Source organism: Sparus aurata, chromosome 6, assembly GCF_900880675.1.
Source record: "Sparus aurata chromosome 6, fSpaAur1.1, whole genome shotgun sequence".
In the NCBI taxonomy this organism is placed as follows: Eukaryota; Metazoa; Chordata; class Actinopteri; order Spariformes; family Sparidae; genus Sparus; species Sparus aurata.
In genome coordinates, this window is record NC_044192.1 from 15,124,828 (window position 1) to 15,150,130 (window position 25,303).

General features: G+C 41.1%; 1 protein-coding gene across 3 annotated transcripts in view; it reads right to left on the reverse strand.

The window, feature by feature from the left end:
- Positions 1–2,037: 2,037 nt before the first annotated feature.
- igsf8 (immunoglobulin superfamily, member 8) overlaps positions 2,038–25,303 on the reverse strand; it is a 57,734-nt gene continuing 34,468 nt past the window's right edge. The window contains exons 1-8 of one of the 3 annotated variants that reach the window (XM_030420331.1): positions 18,347–18,512; positions 17,957–18,120; positions 12,712–13,092; positions 10,330–10,791; positions 8,038–8,216; positions 7,381–7,633; positions 6,096–6,548; positions 2,038–4,693 (exon numbers count right to left, since the gene is read on the reverse strand). In XM_030420331.1, the coding sequence (XP_030276191.1) occupies positions 4,566–4,693; positions 6,096–6,548; positions 7,381–7,633; positions 8,038–8,216; positions 10,330–10,791; positions 12,712–13,092; positions 17,957–18,011 (1,911 nt within the window). In that variant the 5' untranslated portion in view covers positions 18,012–18,120; positions 18,347–18,512 and the 3' untranslated portion in view covers positions 2,038–4,565. Of the gene's footprint in view, positions 4,694–6,095; positions 6,549–7,380; positions 7,634–8,037; positions 8,217–10,329; positions 10,792–12,711; positions 13,093–17,956; positions 18,121–18,346; positions 18,513–25,303 lie in introns of those variants that run through there. The other 2 variants (XM_030420332.1, XM_030420333.1) reach the window with 2 other exon arrangements.

The following is a 25,303-nucleotide window of genomic DNA, read 5'->3' on the forward strand; positions in this document are numbered from 1 at the left end:
TCACTTAATGACCCCTCATGAAAGCAGAATTTGGCCTCTGAAAGCAGCAAAGTCAACAACAACATAAATCATCGTATAGCGGTTTCCTTTTTGTACATCGTTGTGTCTCCAGCCATCTGACGAATGCAAATCGCATATTCACTTTTATGTCCGGTCTGGTCTCCAACAAATCCTGGGAAATGTCTCACTATATTGCTGCCAGTGCTCCATTGTGTTAACCAGCTAATCACCAACTTCATCTGTCTGACGTCTGGTGCTCGGCAGGTTGCACACAGTAGTTTTCTTTAGTGAAAACAGCAGCCTGCTACTATGAGAACATCTACTGTGTAAAATAGTGCATGGAGCCACCAAGATGTCACCCATAAATTTATGCTACAAAAATCCTGTAGGTAACTAACGCACCTGCGATCTACAAATCTCAAATCAGCTTGATTTGGCTGCACCTGCCGTTCATACGAAACCGGCACAAATGAGGGTTTAGTCAGGAACAGTCATGGACCAAAAGAAAACACATCTAACTTTTTGGAAGATGAGGTCATGGCAGTGATAGAGGGGAATTGGCCAGGCATCATTATTATTCAGTGGACTGGGTTAACAAACAAAGCTGAATATGCAGCTTGGGAGTGTGTCACTGTTGCACATTGTTGATAAAGTTCATGCAAAGTTCATTACAGGCTTGGATGAGAAATGTGTCCCTGACTGCAGAAACCCAACATAACCAGTGGGAAAATCAATTAAAGCAACATAAAGTAACTTTTCTTAACCTTAAAATATCAGTTTCCTATTCGTGTTGATGTTACAGTGTCTTTTATTATGGTGAATGGTGTCTCTGTCACTTGTTTCTGCACTATGTAACTTCAGTGAGAGGGTGGGATTACAGCATTACATACATGTTTACTTCAACATACAAGTTTTCAACATGTAACATTATGATGGTGTAATGAGGTTTGTCCGCAGTGAGCACCAACATTACATCTGATCTGACAAAGTGTTTAGGTGTTCTGACAACAGTGGTGTTGCACTCTGGAAACTGGGGGGGGCGGGGCACATCGCACAACATGCCAATTTCTACATCATGTTGCTTACAGATTAGCTAATTTCTCTGTATAAGTGAGGCTTTATAAATGCCAACGTATATGTTGTTTTCTACTTTCTAAATTGATCATAAACCCATTATTTAAATGAAAACTCAGGCCTCTTTCTACATGAATGGGGGGAGAAACTTCACTTCACTTTCAATGTTTGACTTGTATCACTTGTGCACGCGGTTTAACGACACCGACTTATTTTACATGCCGCCTTCGATTAAGTTTTGCATGGATTTTACTGGTGTGCTGTTGTATGGGTAGCTGCAGTGTGAAATAGAACTGAACCATCCAGCTACAAGACGGGGAGATATTTTCAGTCATGTGTTAATTGAGTCTGCACCTCTAAATGGCATGACAAATGGACCAATTACACAATAAATGAGAAAAATCAAAGCTGTCTTATGAGATCATGAGCATATATTGCTGCCAGTTTAAACGGATCAAGATTTATGATCAACCATCAGGATTTCAGAGCTTCGTCTCTCTCACAAAGAAATGAAAATGCTGTATGAGATTTTTCTTGTGTGTTATTCAATCAGGACTTTCGCAACAAGGCATGAGTGGTACAAAATGTACTATAACTCTTATTCTGTGTCTTCTTCTGTAACAAAATAAGACAAATGTATCACCATGTACCACTAAAATTGCAACATAAAGTGCTGAGAGTTAACTTGAGATGAAATACAAACCTCTGCTTGGCTGGCACCGACACGGAAACTGCAGCAACCACAAGAAATGTTTTGGTTTTTTTCATTCTATACAGATGGAAAATATGCTCCACGAGCAGACAGATTGGATTATTTTCCCTCCACGCAGAATGTCCTGTAATACCTCAGCTGTCTCCAGCAGCCTTCCGATGTGAACAGTTCCAGGTTCTCTGCAGAAAACAGACTATTGTCATCGCAGTAGAAAGACAAAAAAAAAAAAAAAAGAGTAAACAAAATGAAAGTGACATTATGAATCCAGAGTGGTTTATTAGTTTATCAACTGGCAGGTTTGCCAAAGCACCATAAGAAACGAACTGAGCAATAACCCGCCTTTGTATATTTAAATGGCTGCAAGATGCATTCAGGAACAGTGGTATTAAAGCATGAGTAAACAATCCAAACAAAAAAGAAACACCTTCGTGAAAGGGTTTAATACATCTTCAAGCAAAGCACAGCTTCATACTTTGCACGCGATGTGCTACACCTTTTCGACAGCTGGCTGTACATCTCAGGGAACAGAGATTGAAATGAACCGAGTGGGAGCCACAGTGACTCTGTAACACGCTGAGAGAGGGGGGGGAAGGGTAGCTATAAACAGGGATTAGAGATGAACACGCAGATACTCACTTCCATCAGAAATACCAGCCAGCACTATGCTGCTGTTGCTGCTGCTGTGTGAGCACGTGCATCTGTCCGTGTGTGTGTATGTGCAATCATATGGTGGGTGGCTATGTGGGGGAACAAATCAGCTTTGAGTAGTTGATCTGGAACAAAGTGGCTCAGGAAGCAAGCGGAGCTGTGATTTTACTCCCTAATGTTCGTGAACAACATTTATAATCGGGGGTTTAGAGAGCACAGGTTATGGAGGACGGGCAGATTTAGAGGGAGTCTAAAAACCAACCGGGAGACGGAGAAAGACCGACAGCAAAGACAGACTGAGACTGTAAAGTAAAGCTCACCGCAAACAGATTTAATGACCTGAAATAATCTCTCATGAGAGAGCAGCGGGCTGGATAACAACACATTTAACTCTCCTCCTCCTCTCCTCATGTATCCAGCTTTCAATTGATCGCACTCGGGTGACCAAACTTTTCTTAAGTGTAATTTTCAACAGGAAGAGGAGGATGGATTTCACTTATTATAAGTGCACAGACACAGTAAATCTGTCCAACAGATTTCTGTGGGATAGCAGCAGGGGCTTGAGTCATAATAAGTCTTGGCAGCAGAAATGTGTGGCCTGAACCACATGATAACCATGATGACGACGATAGTGAGACTCATCAGGTCATATGACTGCGCTGCTCGAGGGGGAATTTTGACCTCAGGGCCAAGTATCTTTAACAATGTGACAGTTTGTTACTTTGTATAACAAACGGTTGATTCTTTTTCACAGTAACCTGTTTTCTATCTCAGTCCCTTAACAAGAGCAAAATAACCATTCATCGCACAATAAAAAAAAACACTGAAAAAGTACTCTCTTAAGGACATCAAAGAAAAGACTGTTCAGTTTGAGGAAAATCAAGTGAAAGAAGGAAACCAAAGGACTTTGGTCCCAGTCTCATTTAAGTCCGAGTGCTTCAAAAGAGCAGAACAGACTGTTGCAGAATGTTAAACACAGGTGCTTTGCCAACGACTAACATGACGCTACAGCATAGTCTTACTTACATTAAGAAAAATAAAACAGCTAAACTCCATACAGTATTTACATTTTTTAGCTCAGTGCATAATGGATATCTCTTCCATTTCTCCTTTGTCCAATCTATACAAGTCCGTATAGAAAAGTCACCGCGGCGAGAAGCGTCGCAGCCGAGGAATGCCTGTGTTTAGAATTGGTACTCTATTGGTCTTGGCATCAGAAAGTCCCCAGCCAGTGCCTTCCTTATTAAGTAACAGACAGACTGTGTTTATATGCAGAGTGGTACCGGACTGCAGGCGATGGAAAGGCCCTGCTCATATTAAGTTTTCTGGGAGGCAGAAGTGCTCCCATCAGCATTCATGTGACCGTCAGTGGCAGTGCTAGAGGCTTAACCATGCAGAGACATTGAGACCTTGTTGATGTTTGCCATAAATGAAAAACATGCAGTTTGAGGAAAGAACAGCTGGAACAATGTCAACAATTTGTGAAAAATACAGAATACTCTTTGTTTGTGTGAAAAAAAGAAAAAGTATTACTCAGTGCAGGATGACCTACATACTCTGAGAAACATTCAGTTACAATAGAAAGATGACTTCTGAGGGGGCAGTCTGCTCTGCCTTTCTTCAGAAACAATACTTTTGAAGTATCTGTGAGATTCAGACTCAAAACAATCCTGCAGTACCTTCTTTACTTTTGACCTTCTCTCAACAAATTTTGCCTGTTTTTTTCCGATCGTTTTCCAGTTTTTAAACAGAATCATAAGCTGAGACAAGGGGATCATTAAAAATGTGGGTTATGCTAACATGGAAACAGACTCTAAAAAGATTTAGTCTTTGCCCACATGGCTTCCAAAATCTATGATATTATGCCTACCGGTGCGCGATGTAGCAATCACTGAAATATGTTTGTTTCCAGAGAAGAGCTGGATATAACAATACAAGAGAATAGAAAACAGAATCGTTTGGCATTGATTGCTAAACAGGTAGGTCAAAACATACTTAATCATCAAACAGGGTGACAGTCAATTTGTCTTGAAGTTATTTCTTGGCCATTTCATCCACCGTGTTCTGCGCGTCACCTCTCTGTGCCTCCTCATGAACATTCAGATTTCAGGCAGGCGGTGATGGCCCGTGCCTACTTTCGAGCACGTTGCCTCGCCAGCCGCTTCATGAAACAACAGGTAACTGTAGCGATGATGAAGATGCCCACAAACAAGGCAGAGGAGACTCCGACAACCAAAGGGATGAGGAGGAGGTCAGCAGCTGGGGAGAGAAGGAGTAAAGACAGAAGGATGCCGTGATGTAAACTGACATAATAGAAAACACAACATCCTAGGCCAAAACTCCAATGTTTACTTTTTAGCCAATAGCAATATGGACTTTTATATAGCACTTTTAACATTCAGGCAGCAAACATATCGATGAAAATCAAGTTAATGGACTGCCCTACTGGATAACCTAAAAGCAGTTTGCTCTTGTGTGATTCAGTCATCGAGTGTTGGAAACTGAGTCCATTCACTCTCAACGATGATCCACACCGATGTAGAACGGAAAAAAGGTCAACAGCTAACCTCGCTACCTCAAAATAATCATGTGCGCTGTCAAAAAGAACGGCAGCGAATATTCTACACAAGAAACATTCTGGACATTTAAACTGGACATACAACATACTAACGGCAAATACAAAAAGATGAAAATCATTTCAAACAAACCACCTCCAGCTTCTGAAAATGTAATGAATTGCTGAATATCTTCATCTTTTTTCTATTGTTTTGTTTTTTTTATATTCATGGCCTTATTTAATAGGACAGGAACAGGATGAGAGAGAGAGAGGCAGGATGACAGGCAGCAGAGGGCCACATGTCACATCTGAAACCTGAGCCGCTGTGGAGAGGACACTGCCTTTGTACAAGGGGCTCAGACTCTACCAACTGAGCTGCTGGGGACCCCCAATATTTTCCGGTTTTGGACAACAACACATTCACAAGCCACCTTAGGCTCTAGGAAAAAAATCATAATGGGCACCTTTCACTTCATTTTCGCATTACAGAGAAAACAATCAAGAAAACGATCCACAGATCAGGCGACAACAAAAATAACTGTTAGCTGCTGCCCTGCTTGAAAGCGATGTTTGAACTCAAGGGCAAGCTTTCTCTGGGTCCTACAGAATTAAATCACTGCATTGGATGGGAACAAGTGGCACAAAGTGAATATCTATACATTTAAGATGTAATTACAGGGGGAAGCATGCCCTGCAATCTGCTAGGAAAGGTGTAGAAAAGAATCAATTTACTGTTAACCCAGAGAAGTCTGCACATTTCAAGTAAATGGTTGTTGAATGACATTAACGCAGGCCACCCTCCAGCATGTGACTGAAGGTCAAGTTTTTCTCCCCCCTGTTCGATCCTTTGACCACCAGAATAAATCTAGATTGGGAAGCTGAAAGAGCAGCACTTGCCCCTTAGCCCCCAATTGCCCCAGTGGAGCTGCTCAGTGGCCAACAGATCAGACTGCAGGTGAACTGGGCAATTGATATCAATTTTAATTGCGAGACTGTGAAGAAGAGTCGTTCTCTTGGCGAACTACCTCGCACAAAATAGCCAACAAACTGTAATCTGTTAGTTTTCATCTACTATCACGATGATTGTTAATAAAAACAACATACCTCTGGCGTACAGGTACACAGTGACTGCGTTTGACTCTGCTCTGGCCCCTGTGTTGTACCAGCCTCCATGCGGGTCCTGTCCCCACGCCTCAGCATGACACGCGTACATGCCCTGATCCTCCATCATTGCTGTGTGGACCCTCAGTCTGTAGGTGACGGCAGACAGGCGGTCGACGCTAACCTCGCTACTGTTGGCGTAGATCACCGCGACGCCGTCGTACATGAGGGCAGCAACCAGTCTGGGTGTGTCATCAACAGCGGGGTCTGGTAGATTAACATTCGATTCTGAGCTCCGTCCCTTCTTGATGACCGGGATTGGCCACCGGAGCCACTGCACCTGTGCCTGCGCGGGGCCTGTGGTTGTAACAGTGGCGTTGCAGATCAGGGTGATGGTGCTGCCTCTTTTTAACAGGGGGCCTCGAGGGAGCTGAGCCACAGCTGAAACTAGCACATCTGTGAAAGAAAACGTTACATGCAAACATGAGTTCATGTAAGCCAAACAAAAAATCAAAAAATATGTGACAGACAAAATCAAAGGTGTGACTTTCATCTGTGGTCGATCAGATGTTATCAATGTAACAGCAACCTTCTTAATAAGGGAAGTTTGACTAACATGCATTCTGATAAACGGAAAGAGAACCAAACCACAGATTTCATTTTTGGCAGTTCACCTTGAACGCCAGGATACAACACAAACTTCTCATGTATCCCTCTTGTTCCGTTTTCAGTTAAACTGTTGCTCAGAAAATGCGTACACAAAAGTTTTATGAATTTAGCAGAAACTTTTAAGAGAGAGTTGTAAAAACAAGAACTGAGATTTGGCCAACAAGCATCAGAGGTCTTCCTGCAGACTCAACCACATGGCCAAGAGCCCAGACCTCCGGGCCACCAAGGCGCTCCATGAATTTTGAAATTTGAAATCACACTGAAGACCAAACCAATACAGACGCTCCTGAGCGGAAAATGCAGTCAACAGTGGAAAGAATAAGCATCATGAGAAAATACACGAAACCATATAAGTACGAATGTTTACGATGACCTCCACTGCCAGAATACGGCGCCTGTGTTTGTTATACTGTACACGAATAAATATAATGTCTACTTTCTTCTATTTATTTCACCTTACAATGTACAAATAAATTGAGTATATACTGTACACATACCATGTATTTTCTATCCATCTACATACATCTTTCTTTAGCACAAACATGTTCTTCAGCATGATCATCTACACGGTGTATATAAAAGCCTGTGCACCACTTAAGACATGAGTGCAGCCTCTCACCTTTGGTCTTGAGGTTGACCGTGACTCCCTCAGACCTCTGGGTGAGCGTTGCAGGAGAAGAGGGGCCAGGGTTTCTTCTTCCAGCGTACACGCTCACCACGCATCGATACACCCCTGAGTCTAAGGGCCGCGCCGAGAACAGCTTCAGAGAGTACTTCCCGTCCACCACCTTCTCCATAGAGCCCCCACTAGACCGGCTGAGGTCGTCCCCCCAACTCACAGTACCGTCTGGGCTCATCCGGGCCACCTCCACCTTGACACAAAGGGCAAGTGTTATTGTGTAAACTGAGATGTATTTGAGGTAATTCTTTATAATGTAAATTTCATTGTGCAAATTTGAGCTGGATAACAATAAAATAATAATATAACTTGAAAATAAATTAGGCTTAATGGCACCTATGATTGATTACCCATCTACCTCTGCAATTAAATCAAGTGACAAATAATCTATCTTTGTTTGATGAATATTTAAATTTCCTCATAATCCTCATAGACTCACAGACTTAAAGACTACAATATACTCATACTTCAGTAATACTGTACAGGCGCAAAAAACAAACACCTCAGCAATACATACAATTGCAAATAATATGCAATAAACCAGACACAATAAAAAACATGTTGTTCCAAATAAGGCAGCAGAGAGAGAATAAGTACCTCGACTCCCCCGGTTCCAGCTACATCAGCGCTTGCAGATCCCCTCTTCATCCACTGAACCAGCAGGCCCGAGTTAACCTCAGACGGCAGCCCCAATACCTCGCAGGCCAGGATGAGTGGAGAACCGACCTGCAGGGTCACCTCCCCTCTGGGCGAGGATGTTACGCTCAAAGACTCCGCTGGGGAACAGAAGAGGTAGAGAGAAACAGCTTAGTAAAAGTAGAAGAAAATCCTCCTTTGTGGAGATCCTCAAATATGCACTTAGACTGTGACAGTTACAGTCTCACAGGAAGCGATCTGTGGGAAAGCCAGAATGGCTTCTCTGCTACATTACATATTTAATGGCCAGGCTGAAATGGAAGAAGACTTTTTACAATCGCATCATTAAAGTCATTTTCTATCATTGCTCTGTGAAAGAGGCTTGCCGTGTTGTATTGCGAGATGCAAACAAAGCGTAACAGAAGAGAATAGAGAAACAGCACATATGAGTATGTGCAACTTTGCTTAATGAACTGAAAAGTTAGTACTAATATCCTGGTATAATTTGAAGACAAAGACAAAGGTCTATTGTTTTAGTGAAGCCTCATTTAACCACAAACTTTTCTAAACACAGATTTGCTCAATGCAAGACATGTTATTTATGTAAACAAAAGGGGGCATGTCAGACCATTGTATTAGCGAGACAATAAAGGCCAGAAAAGACAGAACTAAATAGTGCTCGTCAGCGAGTGTCAGAAAAAAAACAATGCATGCATTGATGAGATACAAAGCCTCTTATCTTATCACTGAAGAGAAGAAACATTTGACCTAAATAACTTTTAGCCCTACTACTTTGTACTAAATAAGATAGTTATAGCTCTCATCAGCAACACATTAATAAAACCAATTATATACGTGTGTGCGTGGTTAGAATACCTTTAATATTTAAAAGTAATAATGTTTACTTTGTACTAACACTTATGGATTCAATCGAAGTGTTTTCCTATGCGCAAACATATATAGATTAAATATACGGTTAACTTTCCTATCCAATGAAAAAAGGACTGCTTGATAACGCTGTTCTGACAGTAATGTACACATCAGTCTTGACAGAGAGACAGTCATCCTCTTTGAAGGCTTCGAGAGGCCAAGGTGGGAGAAAAGATTACTTAATCCTTTCCATCTACACAAGCTCTTTAGAATTTAAAATGAGCCAAGCGGCAAGGCAGCGGGCGGTTATCCAGCTGCAGGGCCAGCCAGCTATCGACCCATCAAATCCAGCTGGATATTCAACAAGAGAGCTGAGCATCAAGATCAGTCAGTCAGGCAGTTTGACAGCGGACAGACAGAAGATAAAGCTGCAATTAGTGAGTCGACATAAAATTGATTGGTAACTATTTTGATCGACTCATTTAATTACTTCTCTCTCATTTCTCAATTAAAAAAATATAGTTCCAGGTTCTCAAATGCTGCGTTTCATTACTTATCATTACAGTAAATAGTGTAACGCATTAAAACAAGACAACTGATTAAGTCAACTCTGACTCTACTAGGGCTGCCAACGGATAGGGCTGGGTATCAAACTTCAATATTTATATGGAACCAGCACTGAATTGCCTCAATACTATCAAGTATAGAAAAATGTCTTGTCATTTGATACCAAAAGGAGTTAATCTCATCCGTGCCAGGGAGCCAATAAGCATGCAGCATGCTTGTTGCGCCAAGCTCTAATAGTGCTGGTGTTTGGCTGTCTTGAGGCATGCAGGAAAAACAGTTTTCATATTTTTGTTTGAAAATTACTGTAACAATTTATCAATTAACAAAAGAAGTTGGCATCTACAATTTCTTTCCACGCCATCCGGGCAGCTAATCAGTAACCTCCACACTGACTCTATCTTACAAACAAGCCGATACTTTAAATACAGATGTGTTTCCAGTATTTAATCAGCCCCATATCCATCCATCAGTAAACTGCTCAGTCAGCCAGCCAGCAAGCAAGACATTAAGTTAAGCTCTAAGTAACACAAACATCCAGTCTGAACCCTGGAGAGACTCCAATGCACTCAGCAGCACTGCAAGTCCAGGCGACTGATGCCACTGAGGAAGAATAAAAAGTCTTGAACTGACAAGTAGAAACTAAACTTAAGTCTGCTGATTTTATCATCTCGGGTGCCTTCTCTTACTGAAGCAGCCAACTTTATTTTTATGATATATTGTGAAATATGCTTGCTGCCGTGTGACCTTGGCATTCGCCACATGCTATCACAGTTTTGGCAGCACAAATTACTGGCACAGCTTCTTGGGTACACCGACCTAGTTGCCGAACAGTCAAGTTGCCAATATCCATCGTCCTTTGCGCAATCTTCTGCCACGACCGATCGTTGTCCCGAATCCACTGCGAGGCCTCGCAGAAATACGAGCCGGTGTCGCCTGGCTGCACCCCTCTCATCTTCATCACATACACGTCCAGTCCGCCCTCCCCGTTCCTTTTCTCCAGCGTGATCTCTCCGTCGTCGTACCTCTTCTTGTAGGAACGACCGGGGACGACCCCCAGCATATTGTCGATGGAGATAATTTCTCTAACCGGACTGACCTCTCCTCCCGTTTGGCTCCCCGAACCATCTCCACCGCTGCGCTTTCCAAACATGATGGACAGATGGGTGAGCTGCTCCGATTGGATCCCGGCTGAGCATGTCAGTGTTATTTCGGCCCCCTCTGGCACAGGTTGGCCGGTGAGTGAGCGGGTATAGCTGATCTGGAGTGTGTCAGGGATCACTGCGGGTGTACAGAGAGACACAGACAGTCAATTATATAACATCGAGAGGCAACAGAAGCCAGATGCGAGGAAAAATATGCCACATTTATTTTCTATTGCCTGTGTGCTGTTTCTATATTTAGAATACTAAATCATGGAATGAGGCTGCCGAGTGTGACTCCTAGCCATCTACCACGCTGGACTTTGGGCACTAGCTTTGCCAAAGAAATGGGGATTATTTGGCTATTATGAAGATAAACTCTACAGCTGCGAAACTAACACCCAGCATCATACAAATATGAACTCAGCGGCACACAAAGAATTTGATGAATAGAAACCAAATGTGTGACCATATGGGTGGTTTAAACTTGTCAAAATTATTTAGAGGAAAACAGAAAGAAAAGTGTGAGTACAAACTCCAGACGGTCAGTCTAAATAACAGCTCAGAATAAGAATCGAGTTACACACATAGATTCATTTATCAATGAAAAATGACGTCCATCTGGCTTATGTAGTGCAGAGCTGCTGATTAAATCTTCTCAGATGGAAACTCCCATGACAGACCTTGAATACATCGGTTTTGTTTCCACTTTGACTCCCAACTAAACTATGACTGTTGTCTAGTCGTGACAAGAGCTGGCTGTCACTAGAACCTTTGTGATTGTAGGTGGAGATATAATACAAGGGTTTTGGTGCCGACACAAAATCAATTTTAAAGGAGAGCTATATGCTTTTTTGTGTTTTGTTTTGCCTTAACTTCAGGGTGTTGTATATAGCGCACTTAAAAGATCTTGAGAGTAAAAAACGGTTAAGTCCGCACCAACAGAAGCTCCTCTAGAAAACGCTGCTCCTGAGACGCCTCGTCAGTCCCACCTTTATTTCTGTGAATTCGTGACATCACACTACGTCACCACGTCACACAGCATTATTTATGCCTAGTGGCTATCTGCTCTGTTGTTAGAAGTGCTGGGTCAGGCGTGTGTGAGCTGACCAATCAGAGGGGACTGGGTATTTGGGGGTGGGGGCCTTAAAGAGACAGTAGCTAAAAACAGAGCAATTACTTTTCAACTATAAAATGAATCACCAACTTTTTTGATGCTCAATCAATTTATAACTTTTTAAAGAATTTTTTAATGTTTTTAGTGTTTAAACATTTTTTTATCCCAGCTTCATAAATATGAATATTTTTTGTCTTCTTTACTCCTCTATCAAAGTAAATCGTATATCTTTGGGTTGTGAACAGAACAAGACATTTGAGAACTTTAATTGTCTTTTTTCACAACATTCTGACATTTTATAGACCAAACAGCTAACTGATTAAACGTGTAAACTGACAGATTAAAAGCACATTTTCTACAAAACCCATTTTTTCAAATTTCAAATGAAGTCTGAATGTTCTCAGACATACAAGAACTTTGCCTAACTTATCTACACTCGGGAATGATTTTTTATGTAACACAGGTCCTATCTGATGAAAGAATAAATTAACAAGATTATGAATCTGACGGGACTTTCAATGCTACCTTCTGATACTCTACATATTTGAATACTCTGAGCTACAGGCATATTTTTATCTTTACCAAAAAAGGACTGAAGTTTCATACCCGGCACTAGTTGTTGAAAAAAACAAAACAGGAAAAGAGGAAGAAGCTGGAGGCATGCTGATACTTCTGTGTTTTTAGATAATTTTATTCAGTCACGCATCTTGGATATATTATAGTCATCAGGGTCATGTTTTATGGACGAATTTTACTTGTTTATATTTCTATTGGGTTTCCCTTTCCATATTTTTGTGATGGTACTTTGACTGATAATATTTTTATTATCTTTATGATCTCATTTGTGATACCTGATTACTTCGTCATATTTTCATGTTATGTGTGTAATCTCTGTCATTCCATCTGTGCTAAAACTTTAAATGTTAATAAAGGTCATCTTACCTTTGACAGTCACTGAGCCACTGTAGTTCCCCTGGTAGGTGGTGTCCGTGCTCGGTGTGTAGCACTCGTACTTCCCCTGGTCTTCGGCTCGGAGCCTCTGGATCACCAGCCTGACCTTGTCCCCCGAGTCCCTCTCCACCCTCACCTCCCCGCTCTTCACCCGGCCCTGGTACGGGGCATATGGGAAACCCTTGTCCCTGGTGGACACCACTCCCATCTGCCTTCCTCCCGCATCATCCCTGTACAGGAACCACTCAAAGTCCTGTGTACGTGGACCTTCGTACCCTGACACAGTACAGGGCAGGGAGAGTTGGAACCCTGCAACGCGGTAGAGGGGTCCAGGGGGAAGTGTTACGTCACGACACACAGCGTACTGGAGCACTGTGAGAGAAAAATGGAGAGACAGATAGCGAACATCTGGGATGAGTGAGCAGGGAAGATTGGAAACAGTAACAGCGTCACTCTCTGTGGGTCACAGTGTTGCCTCGCAGCATGTTTGGTACATGGACTCACTGATCGATATTCTGAGCTGATGGCTGGCTAACAGAGAATCAATACATTAAATAGCTCCGTGGGAAAAACACTAGAGCTGGGCCAGCTTCTTCCAAATACAACCACACATTTAATAAATGAAATGCAATTTACTATGACAGATGTTTTCATTAAAGATTAAAATGTCCGTGATATTCTCAATTAATCCAATAATATGTTGATTAAAAGCACATTTTGATATCCTAAAGCCAAAAGCGACATCTTTAAATTGCTAATTCTGTCCTACCTCAAGAAACCCAAAACTATTCTTGATGTTCTATTCATGAGGCAAGAAAAGGAGCAAATTCTCACAAACTGGGAAGTTGTAACAAGGTCATCTTTGGCTTCTTTTGTTTTAAAAAAAAAAAAAGATTACTTGAATGATTAAAATACTTGCAAGTTCTTTTTCTCTTAATCACCAATGGATTAATTAACTTGAAACTCTAAAAAAAAAAAAAAAAAAGCTTATTTGGCAAATTCGACAGCAACATCTCCTCCCCAAAATCTGTCTGTCAGTGGCAGTTAAGACACCCTAAACTAGAACTTCTCCACATTTTCTTCCATCTGACCTGAAAGCAGTAAAGCAGTTCTCCATAAAACTGGTCAGTGGATTATTGTGAGCAGCTACTATGCTGTTAAATTTAGAAAAAATGTTGCCGTTATGAATTTTTTTCAGTTTTTCAGTGTTCAGGAGCCCAAAGGACACTGAGTGCATTGTTTTGATATGATATCAAGTTTTGATCTTCAAACTACAAATCAGACAGAAAGTGAGTAAAAAAAAATTTATAAAATGAAACCCTGTCACCTCATGTTTAACAGAAGCCTGGTAACACAGCAGAATGTACACAGTTCTGCTTATGTGCAAAAATATTCACTGTCAGTCTCCTGAGGGTTGAGAGCCGCCAGCCCCCACGTTCAAGTGTCATTGTATTTCACTTAGAGTCTGGCTGCGTACCTGACTTCCCCCCAGATACTCTCTGAAATAGCTTCAGGCTCAGATCATTCCGGGTTATCTGAATACCAAAACTCTTTCAGAGCAAAAGTCTTTCAGCCACAGGCACTGAAACTCCTCACGCCATTACTATTCTCTCATGATGAGGGGGCTTAAAATACTCACTTGTGATGAGCACTACACGGGTAACATTACAGGCGATTTCAGCAACATTTTCTCCAACAACACCATGTCTGCATCCTCAGAGACGCGCTCACAAAGGAGGACGCGGGAATGTCATGAAACATGTCTATCAAACTACTTGTATTTTTCGTTGACACACAACTAACTTTCATTTCACACTTTTTTTCCCAGCTAGACTACATTTTCCTTGTCAGCGTAATGATTATATGATGGTAAAACATCTGGCTCTGTGTAACCTTTGTGTTGTAATGAAAGCTAGTTGTTACTTTCCAAACTAATGTTAGCTGCTGTTGCTCTCTGTTAGCGGTGCAGAGAGAGGCACTGAGACGAGCCACTCGAGGAACGTGCATAAAGTCACATCCTTTGGCCTGTCATGAAATCTGACCCGAGTCCTTCACAGAGACATCCACAGTCTTGCAGCATTAAACAGCTTAAACAAATCATCCACAGGCTGCGTTCATGATGCATGTGACGATGCGTTCATGTGCTGCTAGGGGAAGCAACTAACAGAAAGGATACAAGTTATACATTTCCCTTATTTAAAGTTCAGCGCGATAGCAGCAGCAAACTGTTTGTTTAATTTCCCTCCATAAATTAGGGCTGCAGGATAGTAGAAAAAACTTCATAAAAAAACAATTCAGAAATGTCCTCTAAATAACCCGAAGAGCTCTATTTGGGGAAAAAAATAATAATTCTATCATGGTGGGTTGTTTTTGTAGTGGTGTGCATTATATCATTCATTCCATTAAATCAGGGTAAGTTATGCACTATTAGACGGACATCCTCATAAATGAGTCATGGAAAATGACAACTGCAAGTTGTAGCTTGACATGTTTGAGTTAATTCGCCTTACTTGACGCTGCACATCCTGTCATGTGACCACACTGCGACGTTGATAAACTGTGCAGCCCCGGCATAAATCATAGTCAATCAACTTTGTTTCGCTCCATATTCTTGCCCTGTTAATCCAAGCCCACCTGCAGTGGCTTAATGCCCCCCAGGAGGGCCTGCCCGCCCGCCCGCCCGAGTTTGAGAACCCCTTGGATTAGCCCGACATAACAATCAACAAACACACACACACGCCCACAAACTGACACTGAACAAAGGATTAGCACCAACAGACACGACACGCCTTTTTTCCGTCACCTTAAACTGATAACTACCTGAACAACAAGAAATACAAGATGTGTGCGTTCTGGCACTCCCCATCTGCGTGTGTTTGTGCATGTGCGTGTGTGTGTGTGTCGGACCTAAAAACAACTGGAGCTTTCTCACGGCAGAGGCGCAGCCGCGTCACAACACGCCCATAGATAATGACATGGGAGACTGTTGGGAGGCTTAAGCGGATCAAGTCCTAATTAACACCGGGCTCGGACTGATAGGGCTGGGGGACACCACGGTTTGTGACAATGCTCGATACTGTCTGGATTATAATCTGTGTGCAACAAGAAGGGAGCCCCATTTTACTTATCAAGGGCCCACAAAGACACACGTGTTGGACCACAGACTGGTTCTGTCTGTGTGGTTGTTAGATAGGATTTTAATTATTAATATTGTGAGCGGGAAGATAAAAACAATGTCATTCAATCTGATATCATCTCTTTCTGTTTTAATTTATGGGTCAAACTGTTTGATGAAGAAGAAGAAGTTCCACTAAAATGAAATATTCAACCACAGTTTTACATTAAAGCTTTATTCCCTTCATCTATTTATGCCAGTGCGTTATGTTTGACTCAGATTTTTCTTAAAAATAAAGTCTTGCTGTAAGAGGAAGTCCACAAATTTTACATGTTAAAGTGTGTTTACAGACACCAGGTTTTGAAATATGTCTGCGATATGTCTGTTTCTGCTGTATTTATTGAATCATTTATTTTTAAAGTGTCATTATGAGACTGAGTCTCATAGCAGTACAACGCAAGACCAGTAGAGTGCTTTATTCAAAACCTGGTGCCTCCATTACCCACAATACAACTTAACGACCAAGTCACATCACTGGAGGAAATCTATGCAGTGTTACAATTTAAACGCTTATGAACTTTGCACTGGTGTGGTAACGTAAAACAAGAAACCTTTAGGATATAACACGACCGCACTGAGCCAGGCTCCAGAGTACATTTTCACACTGGTCTCAGGAACAGACTCTTGTTAGCTGGTTAGCATGCTAACTTCAATCTCCACAACACAATAAATAGACATATTTGATGGCAACACTCTCATGTGCACCTAATTTTCACATGTGTTTTAAATAAAAGTCATACATATTGCACCCTTACAAAACAGTTCTGATGTTGAAACTAAATAAATGAACCATTCATTAACATAAAAGTTTAAACTTAGTGTTAAAACTAAATGTTATAGCACATAATTGGACCTGCTTCATTTCAGGCACTGAGCTGAGGTGATAAAACAAGTAGTGAGGACATAAAATGACCAAACAATAAAACACCAAAGGCATTTTAGTAAAGTAAAGAGTAAAAATGCTGTTTCTATTAGCCCTACAAAACAACTACTGTGTAACTACCACTAAAAACTTCAGCCTGGGACTTCCCGGATGCCACCAGGAACTCCCTTTTACGAGCCACACACCGTTTTCTGTTGGATAGCTGACGCTCTTATCTGTCCGAAAACAACTTATGATTTTGATTGTAGGTAATAAAATGAGTGGCAGACCCCAGAAATAGTGGGGAAGATTCCCATCCCGTAAGGTTGGGATAGCAAGTACTTTTAAGTCCTTTTCGAGGTACATTACTCGAGTATTTCCATTTTCTGCCATGTTATACTTCCTCTCCACTACATTTATTTGATATATTTAGTTACTCTGCAGATTCAGATTATTCAGTGCTCATAATCGTGACGTGTTTCCAAACAGATTATGTTGTGGGCGGGACACTGTGTGAGATAAAGCATCAGAGCCAAAGTAGCACATTTTCAAATTAGTTTTGATTTTGGCCTTTATTGACTGGACAGCTCAGCTAGGTGGCAGGAAATGGGATGAGGGAGAGGGCAACACGCAGCCGAGGGCCACATGTCGGACCGGAACCCTGGGGGACAAAGCCTCTGTACATGGACCGAAGTGCTCTACCAACTGAGCTAACAGGCGCCCCAATTAGTTTACTTCATCGGCTATTTGACAGAAAAAAATCACAGATACCGATAACCGGAAAATGCTGAAAATCGGCCCCAGGAATGATAATCTGTCTACCCCTAGTAAGAAAAATGTTGTTATCTGATAAATGTCAAGTCACCAGAGCTCTCAGACAAATGTAGTGGAGTATTAAGTAAACATTTTGGCTGCAAGAGAAAGAAATAAACTGCATAAAATGGAAATAATCAAGTAAGGCACAGGCAGGCTTAAAAGCACTCATTTACAACTGAAAGTCCTGCAGAAATGGCCGGGAAAACCATGGAAACAAAGCTGAGAATGATGCTTAATTGAATGGTCTGATCGGTTCAGCATAAATAAAAACAATCATACAAATGCATCTCTATCCGTGTGACAGATGGCGGCGGCGACGGTTCTTTTAGTCGTTGTGTGTGCGTGGGGCGAACAGGTACAACCAGGCTCGGACTTGCACTCACCCCAGTGTAGAAATACGAATAGTGCTGTTTTCATCGAAGCCATCATGGTCCTCATCTTCTCCCCCGACGTCCAGCTGGATTATAGTGACTCAGATTTCTCTCTCCGTGTTGCTCTGCTGGTTTATCGCCGATCATAGTTCATCCCCGCCGTGGAGACCGAGAGTCTGCAAGGGAAAACCGCACACACACACACACGCACACGATCGGATTATTCGTGAGGGGGGGAAGAAAGAAATGATGGTAATAATAATAACTATGATGATGCTGATGAGCAACAATGTAGCCGCACGCCGATCACGCAGACCAGGACAGTGAGCGCCATCAGCCCGCAGCGAGGCGGAGGAATATTAGCGAGAGGTATTAAATGTGCGGGGCTGCAGATTTAATCACCTTGTTCACGCACCGTCGCATCTCAGTCAACACACCGACGGCTGCATAATATCCCGGTTTGGTTTTAGATTATACCGCCTCGACAGGCATGCCGTTCAGTCCAGCCGTGGGTCGGTTCGCATCACAGGGGGTAGGGGTGGGTGTGTGTGTGTGTGTGTGTGTGGTGTTACACAAAAAGGGGGAGGAGCCTGCATGCAAAAAGGCTCCAAGAGAAGGAGTCAGCTGGTGCCATTGGTCAAGACAGCGACGGTGACATTTTGAACCAATGATAATAGAGTGTTGAAAAAGAGGTTGAAGCGTAATCGTCGCACCGCCAGGGAGCGCCAGAGCAAAACAAACACAGGCCCTCTGCATGAGGCCTCGTCAGGTGGGTTAATGATTTGTAATTACAGTAGTGTATTATTGACAGTGGTGGAGGACGTTCTCAGGGAAATGACTGGAGGAAAAGTAGTAATACAACAATGTGAACATGATATATTCAACTTTATTTATATACAGGGCCGTAGCCAGGGGTTTTAGAAATACTCATGCCGCCCACCCCCACCCCATAAATCTGTGCATTTCTCTGCATTTTGACAGGACCAATGATCACTTAGGAAGTAATATCAGTTACAGCACATAGATGGAAATTGGACTCCGACAGAAAAGGAAGAAGATAAGTAACAGATATGGCCAATTTTTTACCTAAATTTACCAAACTTATTCCTGTGCTAGAAAAAACGTATTAACATGGGCAACACTTTACAATAAGCATTCGAACCATAAATGGTACATGTATAGCTTGTTAAATTTAGTTAAGTAATTTCACCGTTAAGAGACAATGACATGGTTCATGACACTTTAATTAAGCAATAGTAACTACGGCCCTGTTTATATAGCACCTTTAAAACAGAGTTTACAAAGTGCTTTGACAAACATGCAAAAGCGGGAGGTTCAGGAAGATAATATTACAGAACAAACACTACACAGTCAAGCCAAACACAATGACGACAAGTCTAAGGTGAAGTTGGAACAAGAAGGCAGAATAGAAAATGTAAAAACACAAAAAGTTAATATGATTAACTACAAGCAAAAGGTATAAAAGTGATCAAACAGGCAAAATCACAGAAAAGGAAGAGAGAGAGGAAAAACGTAGAGTGGAAAAATAATTGTAAAAAAAAAAATCGGTATCCATCTGCCATTTTTTTGGACCTTGTGATAATATTAAAACAGTTCAAATTTCATTTTCATGTTTTAAACATCATTGCTGTCATAACTGAAATTAAGATAGAAACTCTATTGACAGAAATTCCATTGTACTCCCATATGTATCCATCACATAATTAAAACAGAGTTGAGCGGAAAGTTGAGTTTGCATAGTCATTTTCAAATGAGGAGATAATAAGCTACATAAATATTCAAACTTGGCATCATGATTTTAGCCTATTATGAATAAAAATGAAATGTTAATGGGAGTTGGCTTTTTCATTTGACAAATGACAGCACTCACCCGGGCTTGCTCATTAACCCATCAAAACAAGTCAAAACAAGTCAATTCATTGAAAAGACACTATTATATATATATATTGACTGGAGGCTGTTTACCTCATAAAGGGGAATTTGGGGTGTAGAGTACTGATCCAAAATAAAGGCCTAAAATTCTTGTTGCAGGCTGGGCTGGCTGGTTTTTGGCATCATAATCACTATCAAAACAAACATCACAGATAATAAATAACCTGTCCGTCAAACCCTTTCACAGGGCTCCTGGTGTAATCACAGATACATTTCTGTCTGAGAGGGCAGGTCCAAGTGTCAGCAGCTCTCTCACTGGGCTTGTTATCAAAATCAATATAAAATATAGAAACTACAGAAGATTGTTTGGAACGAGGCAGCCAGTCTAACAATATAGACTAAGCTCTATGTTGTACTTCTGTTTATTATAATCCCTCTTCCAATACTTATCTGTACTGCAGTCATGTGATACACGTGTGCACATGTGACAACAGTTCAGGGTGTTATTTCAAGACTCTCCATGGAAATTACATTTTCAACCCTGTGGCCTTTACTGCGTGTGTGTGTGTGTGTTATGCTTGAATATTAGGCCTTTTCCCACCAACAAGTCACATGAAAATATCAACTTAATACATTAAATGGGAAATTAAATGGGAAATCAAATAAATAGGGGATTTAATACAAAGGTAAATAAACACACAGATTAAAACAGTAAATATCAATTTATCTTTAGTCATCGCAGTTAATCAATTAATTAATGCCTAAACCTTTCTACCATTATTCTGGTGCATTTAATGGCATATTCATATTTGTTGTTGAGCTTTTTTTTTAATGTATGTATTTATTTTTCTTAATAGCAGTTTCAGTCCTCCATAGAAAAGGAAGCTAACATAAATGACTGCTGAATTCCGTTTGGCTGCTTAATTTTCAGGGTCCTGGTGATGTGCATCCTGCCATAGTGCCACATAGCAATACAGGGACCCTTGAATAGAACAAAGCCATTGTGAATGTGAGTGGTAACACCCGTGCTTTTCCGTGCTTTTTCTATTTTTGTATTTCTGTAGGGTTAGAAAATATGTATTTGTAAGATCAGGGTTAAGGGTTAGATGTGTTTTCCTGGCCTTTGAATATCCACGTGTGCTGAGAAGTTCACATGGACCAAATCCAACCAAAACTGAGTTAAAGACTCAACCACAAGATGGCGACAATGAATTGCCATACTGAGAGCGCCAACCACTTAGGTCAAACATACAGTAGACAACATACACAATACAATAAGCTTCAAAATAACAGAAGTAAGAATATAAAAACAGATGTGTTTTCCATCAGTGTTAGTATTAGATTGATAACATATAAAGTTGCTCCTTATATACGGATATCCAACTTCCAACTAAGAACTATTCTTAGTTCTCAATTCTAAAAAGCCTGAATCATCCATACAATACGTGAGGTTTCTGCAACAACAATGTTCACGAGCTGACAGTGATGTAAAACAGCGATAAAACCCAACTCACATTTCTGTGGCCTGCAAAGGCAGCGCTGCTACATACCCGCCTTCTCTGTCTCTTTTCTGTATTTCCCTCAAAGGAGAGGCAATAAATGAGTCTAATCAGATGTTTAACTATTTTTCCACACTCGAAGTGGAGTCAGGAGAAAAATTAAAGCTTCGAGTAGAAAAAAAAGGGGAACCATTAAAGCTGAGTGTGGCAGGATATGCTCCCATACGTGGTTATGAGTATAATGTACAGCGTGCGGGATGATCACTGGTCGGCAGAGACACTCACATGCTACTTTAAGGAGGATTTATGCCTTCAGAAGACACCTCATTAATGGGACCAGTTGTCCTCCAGTTGTCTAGTTTCCTTTCCTTTCCTTTCCTTCCCTCCTTACTCCTCTCCTCTCCTCACTTTAGGCTACATGGAAACATGGATGACTTCACAGTGTGGCTCGGCAGCGAGAGAGGGGAAGTCATTAGGGTATTCTGGGTTAACAAGGCGGCGAGCTGGATATGCAGACTTCAGCAGGAGCCTTCACCAGCACTGAGGGATGGCACTCATGCAGAGTAAACTTCCTCAGCCGTATGGCTTCCAATATATCACAGTTTCTAACCGAGTTGGACAGTTAGAGCATGATGTAGTCTGATCCACTTCCAGGGAAATAAAACTCCAATAGCTCAAGAGATCTGCATTCGGTTAGTTGTGCACATGTCTGTGTATTACTTATGACAGGCCGTCTTAAAATCTCAAACTATTATAGTATGTGTGCTCAAGTAGTTTAATTCCAACATTAACTTCTTCTAATGGTTATCAAATGTCAAGTATCAGTTTCATACCGTACATTCAGTCAGTAGTAGAAAGTGACTGAGTCCATTTCAAGTAGGACACTAAATAACTATTTAGAGGTATGTCGAACTTACTATACTTACTATACATTGTATTGTATTTTCATTTTCTGCTATGTTGTATTTCTACTCCACAGCATTTCATTCATTACATTCAGTATTTAGAATATTATACTTTAAGACAACTACAGTTATTTGACTTATTACTTTATTAATGGTGATTTAAAAAATCTGCACACATTGTTATAGTGTACATTGAGCAACAGTACATATTGTTATGTATATAAAAGGTCCAATTTGTAAGGAAGTTGATTTTTGAGTCTCATTCCTAACTCTCAGTGTCAGTATTTGACAAGTTGGGCTCAAAAATCTACTTTCTTACAAACTGGACCTTTAAACAGTTTATAGAAACGTCACTTCAAGCAACTGCAACATTAAAATGCTTCTTACACATTAATAGGAAAAAGAATTGAATAACACATCTCTCAGTTATTTCATCCATTGTTGATAAAAAACATTGTGATTAAAATATAATTTTGAATAAACATGTCTTTTGTTTTCTTTCTGTTTTTGTTTAGTAATTGTTTATTAGGACTTTGACTTAAAGCTGCTTTACTGGATTTTCTGTCCACTAGGAGGCAGCAGAGCCATCTGAAAACACAATATTGGACATATTATGAACTTGTTACAGCAACTGGCAATAGACATTTATTGTGCTTCAGTGTATCATTATGAAGTAAATGTTAACTGCACAATGTAACCATTGTTAACATTGGTTCCCTCTAAACCCTGCTATCACAATATAGTTTTGTTTGCCACTGGGCACGCGGAAAAAAGGATGGTTAACTGGCGATCCATTTCATTGCAGACTTAATGAGTGAATAAACTCACATTTTGTCCCGCGTTGTGCTTTTTTCACGACTCTGGGGAAAACGGAAATCATCTAGTTGTCTTTGCAACAGCAGTGCCAACGCTAATACCACTTGGAAACTCGAGAGGGGAAAAGTTGTCTCTTGCCACTCTAAGCTAATAATTGCATATCTACACATTTAACAAATGCAGAGCTGCATAACCATTTATTTCATTTGAGATGTCTTTCTGGCCACCCAACAAATATAAGTCTAAAATTCACTTTCCTGTTAGTTATATTTTAGTTTCCACAAATGCCCGAGGGAAATAGATGTGTCTCTAAGGAACTATTTATCTGATTTTCTTCATTAGCTTGTCGATAGCTTTGTCTGTCTGTCATTAAGTACTGAGCAGCTAGCGTGAATTCACTGTAACTTGGCTTTTTTGGCTGGTGACAGTTGCTGGAAATTGTTGATAAGAGCAGAGTTGGAGGTCCCCGCCAAAGATGTTAAAAGCTCTGTAGAGCTGAGGGCAACTGTAGAGCGGGGTGGTTATTCTCTGTGGGTTTGTCAGTACAAATCACTGCTTTCACATTAGACAAAGTTGTTTGATCCATTGTTTATATATATATTTTTAAAAATCGATTAGTGCCACTTTAAGTAAAGAATCTGAATCCTTCTTCTACAAATGCGTTGAGAGAAACAATTCTGCGCCACGGCCTTTATTATATTTTCCTTCAGGTTTCAACTCTCGTTCTTCTTCTCACCTTCTTCTTCATGCACTCACTCCCACTCTGTCTCTTTTAAGGCCACTACAGACTAAACTGTGACCTACTGGAGACTGCCTCTAATTAGTTTGTACTACAGTCACTATAGTCAGGCAAACACCCCTGTCATCGGTGGGACTGTCAAGAGGATCCTTTCACTGTGTGTGGCATTGGTTCATACTGTAGGTTTAGACATATTGGCACCTTTTGCTCATCCATCTTGCTTTTGAAATTATTTTCATTGGCACAGAGAAACACAGTTTCTGTTTGCTTCTTTGCTCTTCATCGTCATCCTTTCACCGTTTCTCATGTCAGCCATGGTTTTTGGCTATGACGAAATGGTTCCTTTGCTCACATATAGATACAAACACATCCCCGCACTGACCATAGATCATCCCTCCACAGGCCGAGCACATGTATACATGTACTATATATATATATATATATATATATATATATATATATATATATATATATATATATATGTGTGCTCCATTTGTTCTCCAGTTCTGTCAGCAGTTTTATGACCCCTCTGTCTCACCACTACATTGGGGGGGGGGGACACTCAGCCAGTCGTGGTGATGGAAGAACCACTGCTAGACAAAACAAAGAGAAGGAGAAGGGACATGTACACGTACGGCTAATTTACTGCTGACAGGATATTAATAACTTTCCCTCAGAGGGCCTTTGGTTTTTTAGGTTTCCTCTCTTTATTACAGAATGCAACAACAATGTTTAGCTAAGCGTTTGACCGCATCATTTCACTTCTTTCTGGTCACTGTCTTGGATTGGAAATGTGTGAGGGTGATCAGTCAGTTTTTCTTGGAACAGAGGAATTTTTTCGTTTTTTCAAACGAAATGTTAAAAAAGCACATATACTGTTTATATATAACAAATATGCACGACTGTGAGGGTAAAACCAGATGTAATGTCATATCCGTCTAAACTATGTTTTTACTACAGTTTTATGTTCAGCTACGTAATGAACATATAACCAAAAATAGGATAGAGGAGGAGCTTTGTTGTCTACGAATGTTACCTAAATCTTGAAAAAGAATCACCATGTTTTTACCAGTGACTGGGCGTTTTTTTCTGTCACTGGGAGTTAACTTTGAGAATGCTGCAATGAAGCACATGCATGTCAATGTTGCATGATCCCAATAAATAGTTTCTTCTGATCACATGTGAGTCTGTGTGTGTGTGTGTGTGTGTGTGTGTGTGTGTGTAGTGAGAGGTCCTAGCTGGCTTCTGGCAGCCATGTAGTATAAAATGTTAGAAGTGGTCTCCCATGGTGTAATTGGCACGGACTGGAGGATAGTTTTAGCTGGCTGCCACGCCACAGACAGGCAGGCCAGCGGATCGACAAATAGAAAGTCTAATGGGCAATTTGGTGGACATGGAGGGAGACAGACACACGGGAGAGGAGAGGAGAGGAGAGAAGAGGAGAGGAAAGGAGAGGAGAGGAGAGGAGAGAGGACGAGGGGAGGACGAAGAGAAGACGAGGAGGCCA